Raw genomic sequence first — 8,992 nt, 5'->3', positions numbered from 1 at the left:
GTGTACGAACATCAGAATGATAGGGGTGCCAGAAGATGAGAGAGAGCAAGATATTGAAAACCTATTTGAAGAAATAATGACAGAAAACTTCCCCTACCTGCTGAAAGAAATAGACTTACAAGTCCAGGAAGTGCAGAGAATCCCAAACAAAAGGAAACCAAAGAGGACCACACCAGGACACATCATAATTAAAATGCCAAGAGGAGAAGACAAAGGGAGAATATTAAAAGCAGCAAAAGAAAAACAGTTAGTTACCTACAAGGGAATACCCATACGACTGTCAGCTGATTTCTCAACAGAAACCATGCAGGCCAGAAGAGAGTGGCAAGAAATATTTAAAGTGATGAATAGCAAGAACCTGCAACCAAGATTACTTTACCCAGCAAAGCTATCATTCAGAATAGAAGGTCAGATAAAGAGCTTCACAGACAAGAAAAAGCTAAAGGAGTTCATCACCGCCAAACCAGTATTATATGAAATGTTGAAGGGTATTCTTTAAGAAGAGGAATAAGAAGAAAAAGATAAAGATCAAATATATGAACAACAAAGTGACAACAAATACATATCTATCAACAAGTGAATCTAAAAATCAAGTGAATAAAAAATCTGACGAACAGAATAAACTGGTGAGTAGAAAGGAATCAGGGGCATAGAAAGGGAGTGGACTGACAATTCTCCGGGGGAAGGGAGTGTGGGAGGTGCAGGAAGAGTCTGGCCAAAAATCATACACCTATGGATGAGGACAGTGTGGAGGGTGGGGGGAGGAGGGGAAACCTGGTAGAGGGGCGCTATGGGGGGGAAAAGAGGAACAACTGTAATAATCTGAACAATAAAGATTTATTTTTTAAAAAATGTTATAGCCCTAGCCAGTTGGGCTCAGTGGATAGAGTGTTGGCCTGTGGACTGAAGGGTCCCAGGTTCAATTCTGGTCAGGGGCATATGCCCTGGTTGCAGGTTTGATCCTCAAAAAAAAAATAAAAATAAAAATAAAATGTGATAATAATCTCAATAGCAAACTAGTTACAGAAACTGTATGGAATACTTGTAATAATGATTAACTGCCCAACATACATCTCATCTCTGATGATTAAAATAATTAAATAATGGCGATCCCATTCTCCTTCCTAATGATTAGTTTAGGAAAACTCAAGGATGAGAGCTGCTACCATCTCACTACTAGCCCAAGGATGAGAACCAGGAGTGTCAGTGAGAAGCACAGCCACACCTTGACTATCTATCTAGAACCACACCACCTGCTATGTGACATAATCAGTTTCCTTATTGTTCATATCAAAATAAGCTGAAGTTTTCGATTGCTTATAGGGTAAGATATACTAAGTAAGAATACTATGCAAGAAGATGTAGTTTATACACACATATAATGAAAGACATTTCTAATAAATGAAAAAAAGCAAGTGATAAGAGCAGTGACAGTGTAGCCATTTTTGTTTTCAAATTACATGTTATATGCATAGACAAAATTAAATTTGTAAAATGTTACTAATAGCTGCTTCTTTGATAGGATTACCAAGATCTTTAACTTTCTACATATTTCCATTATTTAAAATTTTATATGTGTTTCTTGTAATAAACAAGATAAAAATAAATGAAAAATAAATTCCTTCCTATTAACTAATTTATAGCAATATTAACATTGGTTTATTCTTATTTTACAAGTTTCCATAATAAAGTCATCTGAATTCTATGGTTATTGGCTAATTTTTTCATAATTAAGGAATGTATACACATAGTCAATAAGGCTGAGAATTAATATAAATGGTTCACTGTTCAGTAAATAACGAGCAATAATACAGATCAATTTTCATGTCAATGAGCCCCAAGTAACTGGCCATACTGACTCCACTGAAATTCATTATGCCAAATATTAATTGAAGTAAATAGAATATTTTGAATGCCAAATACTGTATCAGGTACCTGAGGTAGTTCACATTAAACACTGTGGCTGGACAGACTGTCATCAAAATAGTGCTTGTTTAGATGGAGTTGATCTTTTTAACTGTTCACTCTTCATTTTAAAAAGAGACACCACACAACTCCTCCTAGTGGCTAAATGTATTTTATAGAATTCTATGTAAACTTTCCCCTTAGCCACTGAATGAGTATTAAAACCAATCCCTCTTTGCCACTAAATTTCTATGCCCACATTAAGATGCAATTGCCTATTTTTTAATATGTATATATTTTTCATCATTCAGACCTTTTCACTCTTAATGTCCACAGTGGTTTTTCCAACATAAAATCCACTTCAGTACAAAGATGAGAGAAAAAGGCTTGTTGTTTGGGTCTACATATAGGTCCTGCTAACTGTCTTTACCTTGGCAAGATAACTACAGATTCAGGCACCTATGCAGAAATTCAATTTTTTCACTTCACCAAAAGTGATCAGATTCTCACTTCAAACGAACTAATAAGTCAAAAAGCAAACTCCAATGACAAATACAGGTTTAAGATAGTAGGATTATTATTCTCCTTTAGAAGAAAGTCTACAAATGAAAAAAACCCATAATAACTATAACACAAAGGCAACAAACTGAATTAAAGTAGTACAAATTGAGTACATTCATTCAGTAATAAGTACACCAAAAAGCTGGTAGAACTTTTTAAGAAACCAAATTACTTTTCTACCTCCATTAAAGGTCTCTTTAAAACAACATTTTTTAAAAAAATCTGGAATAACTTTGTATTTATTTTAAGGGAAAGTCTTATTAAAATAGTGTCATTTAATTATGTATTAAACCTTGATAATATCACAAGGTCCTTTACTCTTGGGATATAATTACAACACAATGAAAACTTTTGTGTTTGTCAGTCTTCAACTGATATCATCTACTTAATTTAAACATGCAAATAAGTACATTAAGAAAATTAGGATGCAATACTTATTTCACTTAAAAGTAGTATAAAATACTGAGTGAGATGTCAAACCCAATTCAAAATTGGCCTGTTCATACTGAACATCTAAATGATCATATTTCAATAATACTAAAAGGGCCAGCTTTACACAAACAAAACAAAAACTCCACCATGTTTTATACACTAAAACACAGGATGAATAATAAAAATATTTAAAGCTCTAAAATCTTCAATCAGTACTTTAAGGTAGTTTAAATACTTTTAATTAATTAAACTATAACGTAAGAACTTCAAATCTGACCTTAAATTTCTGTAAATAATTATTGGGTAGGAAAAAACATATTCATGTTTTGTGTAATCTCTTTAAATAACAATAGAATTCTCTGAAATTAAAGTTCTTACCTAACATAAATAATGTGAACTGTATAATGGAACAATTTCAAAATAACACAAAAGTAATTGTTGTGGTTTTTTTTTTGGGGGGGGGGTATTTCATATTTTCACTGCAGAAGAGTCAGATCTTTGAATTTTAAAAAGATTTTTGCCTAACAGTGAACATTTAAGGCCAACTCTAACATTAAACAAGTTAACCTATCAAGTTAATTATTTCCTAAGTCATTCAAAATTTGACATGCTTTTTATTCTAAATTCTTGAAGTGTGATGAAAGTGCTAGGAGAAAGGTGAACTAGTGATGTGTGATGGAGACAGGAAGAATTAAGTTCCCCTCTTACAAAAAAGTTCAAATTAATTTTACATTCAATGAACTGAAAAACGGTTCCTCCTTCTTCATGGTTGCACTCCTGGGTCTGTTACCTGGACCAGGAAGAGCTACTAAGACAAACAGACTGGAAGTTTGAGTTACAAAAATGCTCCCTTACATTTGTTAATCCACTGGTCAAAAATTTTTTGAGCACTTACTATTTGATTTCACTCGTTTCATCAGTTCTGACAATAATCCTGGAAAGTACAAATTCATATTATTCTAATAATATTATATGTGAGGATCTGTAAAGTTAAATAGCTTGTCTAACATCATGGGCCAGTAGTGAAGACAAGATAGGAACTCGTTTTCTGACCCTCAACTAGTGGAGTCTTCTAAAAATTTCTACACCATCAGATGATGCGGATTCAAGTCCTATCTCTACCTCTTTCTGGCTATTGGACTTTGGTGAATCACTTAGCTTTCTAATACCTTCATCTAGAAAATGGTGAAATAGGAGTATCTCACTATACTACTGTGAGAATTAAATGATATAACATATATGAAAATGCTTTAGAAATTATTAAAGTATTTTTGCATATTACTATTTCATGCCATGCCCTCTGTGATATTAAAGAAAATGTTTTATATTACATATTGATTATTTTTAGTCGTAGTTTTCTAGCAACTGAACTGTTATCTGGTTGTATGTTAGAAATTTTAGAAGGATATTTTTGTAGTCAACTGAAAGTTAGGTGGCATCAGAGAAATCTAACAGATTCTGGCTACAGATCTAACTTCCTCAATTACTGAAAAGTAAGTTAATTATTGGCAAAACCCTACTCATTTAAAATTTTCATTTTGACCATGTAGTACATGAATATAGTTCAAATTCAAAAGGTACCAAAGGGTAGTTAGTGGAAAGTCTCCTTATCTTGTCTTCTAGCTTCTCAGATCCTCTCCTCAGAGTCAATGGATGGTATACTAGTTTTTGTGTATTCTTCCAAAGGCATAAGGCATATTTATTCTATCCTGCAACTTTTTACATAAATGGTAGCATCTTATACACATTTCTTCACCTTGCTCTTTTCCACTTAACAGCATTTTAATAAAGACTTGATTTTTTTTAACAACTGCATAGTATTCCATGGTGTAGATTAAGTTAAATGTGATCCATCTTATTAAAGAACATTTAGACTATTTTCAAAGCTGCAAGGAATAATCTATAGTCAATATTTTATAGGTATGTCAATATATCTACACTAATAAAAGAGAAACATGCAAATTGGTCATCACTCTGCTACGCCCATCAGCCAATCAGGGCAAGTATGCAAATTAACCCAACAAAGATGGCAGTGGCCATGGAGCTGGAGCAAGCAGGAGGCTTGGGTTGCCCCCGGCGATGGAGGAAGCCAAGCTCCCCACCTGCCCTGGCTGGTGCTGAAGGAGTGGCTGGGGGCCTGGGTCACTGGGGGGTGTGGCCAGCCTGAAAACACCCCTCAGTCCCTTACCCAGGCTGGCCAGGCACCCCAGCGGGACCCCCTACCCTGAAGGGGGTATGGCCAGCCTGAAAATGGCCCTCAGACCCTCACCCAGGCTGGCCACGCCCCTCCAGTGGGGACCCTCACCCCATGGGGGCATGGCCAGTCTGCAAGCCACCACAGGCCCCTCGCCCAGGCTGTCCACACCCCAAGGCAACCCCTACCCTGATCCAGGACACCCTTCAGGGCAAACCAGCCGGCCCCCACCCATGCACCAGGCCTCTATACTAATAAAAAGGTAATACGTTAATTAGACTGGGAGACCTTCCAGGAGACCTTCTGGACATTCTTCTGGACAAAGCCATGGTGGGGGGGCCGAAGTACAGGCGATTAGAGGCCAAGAGGGGACGGCAGTTGTGGGTGATCAGGCTGGTGGGGGGGGCATTTGGGGGTGAGCAGGCCGGCAGCGGGAGGCAGTTGGGGATGAGCAGGCCAGCAGGCAGAGTGGTGAGGGGCTATCAGGCAGGCAGGCAGGAGAGCCGTTAGGAGCCAGCAGTCCCGGATTGTGAGAGGGATGTCCGACTGCCGGTTTAGGCCTGATCCCTGTAAACCAGCAGTAGGACATCCTTCGAGGGGTCCCAGATTGGAGAGGGTGCAGGCTGGGCTGAGGGACCCTCCCCACCCCCTCCCTCATACACGAATTTCGTGCACTGGGCCACTAGTCTATGATAATATCCTAGAAGTGGATTGCTGGGTCAAAGTTATAATGACTTACAAGAGGCAACCATTCCCACACCTACTTGCAAAAGCAAATTTCAAGGTTTTTCCCAAGGAAAAATGCCACATTTTTTACAATAATTAGGCATTTCTTAACATGTCTAACATGTCTAAAACTGTCCCTACCATTTTTATTAAGTTCCTACCTTTCTTTATGAGTTTTTTTATTGCCCAAGTTTGCATAGTGCAGAGATTTTTAGGACTGCATATGTCATATTATAGCAGGAATCAGATATCTCCCCCAAATACACTATTATCAGAAACAAAATTCAAAGCTGGATAAATCACCAAATAAAACCAATAAGGTTTAACCGGTTTCCACTATTTAAATTTTTCAAACTAAAATGCTAAAAGAAATCAATGCCATTTGGGATACTGTGGTGACAATATGGGAAAAAGTTTTCAATAATTACACTTTTTTTCCTAGAGGTGTTATGAACACTAGATGGTTCGGAAGGGGGAACAAACAGTATTCATTTCAAAAACAAAGTCAGTAATTTATGGAGCCTCGATACCCATCAGGCATCCTCTGCTCCAGGTGGGCTGTTCCCTCTCAAATCCCACAAAAATACCATGTTCATTTCAGTTTCTATGGTTTCATTCATTGCCTTAGCATGAGGTGTTTTTCCCTTTTCCCAGTCTCCCCAAATCTCATTCTCCTAATCCAAGTCCTTCATAGATTATCCCTCCTCCAACTCATTCTTCAGTGGTCTCCCACCCCTCAGTTTAGGAACTTACTGTCTGATTTACACAATTCTAGCCTCACATTGTTTGCTCATTTCATTCTTGTCCCATGAACAAGGGACAAGGAGGGAATCATGGCTGACACTTCAGAATCCACACACATGTACAAAAAAAAAAAAAAAAAGAATCCACACAGAGCTTGCACCACATGGCACAGAGAAATAAGAGCTCAAGAGTTTTTGCCACTGGGTGATAAACAGGACAAAATTATGGACACCAAGGAACTTTCTAGTTTTATTAATTATGACTCAACCATTTCTTTTTTTCCCCCCAACCATTTCTGATACAAATCATCTCAATGCCTTTCAAGAAGCTAAAATTTTAATTTAGCTATGCTGACATATATATATGGCTGCTGAGGAAGTAAAATCCTGTAAACTTGCACTCAGGTGTCATATCACAAAAGAGGCTAAACAAGAAATGGCAGTTATGACACCAAACATTTTTAGATTGTGGACTCCAATTCTACATTATAATACATAAGGAAGCAATTTTATCTGTCGAATTTTTATCACAGTGACAAATTTTCCCTGAGAAGTGGTTTTCAAAGATTACCTCTGGTAGCAGAAACCCCTTTTCAAAGGAAAGGCTAAGTGGAATTCTACCATATGGAAAAATGCAGAGCTGATCTTGCTAAAGCAGAGGGAGGGGCCTGTAGTTCTGCCAGCTTGGATCTCCCTTAAGTGCTTACAACTCCTTCCCTCTTTCCAGTCCCCAACTGCAGTGGGCCCTTAATGCATTTCCGAGAACAATACAAGCTGAGAAACACTCATGAAATAATCAGCTAGCCAACATGAATAGAAAAATACATTAATTTAAAATATTTTTCAAATCACTAAAATATAAAATTAAAACTTACCCGTTTCTACTGAAAACTCTTAGCCATGCTTTGAGGTTTGGTCCTAACAAACACAAACAAGGTACTGTAGTAAAAGTAGACAAGATCACTGCAAATAAAAATGTTTCCAACACCAGCCTAGGAAAAAGGAACTTCATTAATTTTTTAAAAAGTATTAAAGGAGCACATATGTACACATACATAATCTTTGTTACTTAAATAGATTTAATATAATAATATTTTCTTGCACTTTCCTTTGAAAGGTAACATGAGTCCTACCAAAATGATGACTATAAAAAATGTAAGCTATAAAAAATAATCTACCAAATATCTGGCTTTAATTGTAGAGTTCAGAAGTATTAAAACCCCTATGATCCATTCTGTCCAAAGCAAGAAACCTCATTTCCAGATAATTAACTTTCTTCCTCAATAGTCTCTGGAACCTTCTCTGCAGTGGTTCAATTTTAGCTTATATCAGAGTCACTTAAAAAGCTGGATAAACTTAGAGATTAGAGGACCACACCTCTAGAATTTCTGACTGAGGCCTGAGAATTTGCATTTAAGTAAAATGCTGATGCTAGTATAGAATCATACTTTGCACACCATTGCTCTAGACATTCATTCTACTCTAAAATGGATTAGATAGAAATATCCATTTACCATTACAAAGGTCTTGTCCTCCCTTCTCTAGAAAAGAATTATCTGTTAATTTAATATGTATATATAACAAGCTATGTATAAATATATATAACTATGTACATAGCTATGTATTTGTGTATATACATAAATCACTCATTTCACCATGATCAGTAATCACTGCTAAAGTTTCACAAATTCTAATGTAAGAAATATTCATGAATTTTCACTATTTTAAAATTGGTCAGTTTTGAAAAAGTATTGAGTTAAATTTTACCTTTAAACTATAAGCATTAACTTATTAAGTATTTAAATACTGGAATTTATTGGCTTTTCTTAAGAAAACAAACTTTTTTTAAGCACTTCAGAATCACATTTACTAAGAACTGATATGCTAATACTACCTAAGTTATCCATTTCACTATTGGGTCACACACTTATTGGTATAGTATAGTTTCTCATCTACCTTCCACCCCCCCACATGCAATTGTGTAATAGAAGGCTAGGTAATAAGAGCAGTTGATGAATTTAGTTATTCCTCCTAAGGAAGGGCAATGATGTCAGTATCCTTCCTTGATCCAATAATAAAACACACCACAGTCTCTTTCCTACCATCAACAGAATTAGCCCTTTGTTTAGCAAAAAGTGTTTTAAAATATAATTGGCTTAAGGTAGAAATTTCAGACTTACTCTATTAATGGTGCTCCATATAGAACAAAAATTACATGAAAGACGAAACAAGACATAAGAAAGTAGAAACAGCATTTCAAAAATCTGGTTACCTTAAAAAAAAAAAAAAGAGTAATTTAAAGACTCAAGAGAATGCCTAAAGGACAGTACATGTTTCCATTTTATTTACAAACATAACTTATTCCCATGTGTGAACAGTTGAATGTTCTTTGGATTTGGGTATCCTGAAGTCAGATGACATCTTATCCACA

General features: G+C 36.2%; 1 protein-coding gene across 3 annotated transcripts in view; it reads right to left on the bottom strand.

Annotated features, from left to right (window-relative positions):
- The window catches only part of PIGF (phosphatidylinositol glycan anchor biosynthesis class F), a 79,407-nt gene that overhangs the window by 14,543 nt on the left and 55,872 nt on the right, over positions 1–8,992 (bottom strand). For all 3 annotated transcript variants that reach the window (XM_015557876.1, XM_015557877.1, XM_006778634.2), the window contains 2 exons: positions 8,742–8,833; positions 7,437–7,553 (listed from right to left, as the gene is read on the bottom strand). In XM_015557876.1, the coding sequence (XP_015413362.1) occupies positions 7,437–7,553; positions 8,742–8,833 (209 nt within the window). The remainder of the gene's footprint in view (positions 1–7,436; positions 7,554–8,741; positions 8,834–8,992) is intronic.

The sequence above is a fragment of the Myotis davidii genome, unplaced genomic scaffold (assembly GCF_000327345.1).
Source record: "Myotis davidii unplaced genomic scaffold, ASM32734v1 scaffold6, whole genome shotgun sequence".
Lineage (NCBI taxonomy): Eukaryota > Metazoa > Chordata > Mammalia > Chiroptera > Vespertilionidae > Myotis > Myotis davidii.
This window is presented reverse-complemented; position numbering and strand designations above follow the sequence as displayed.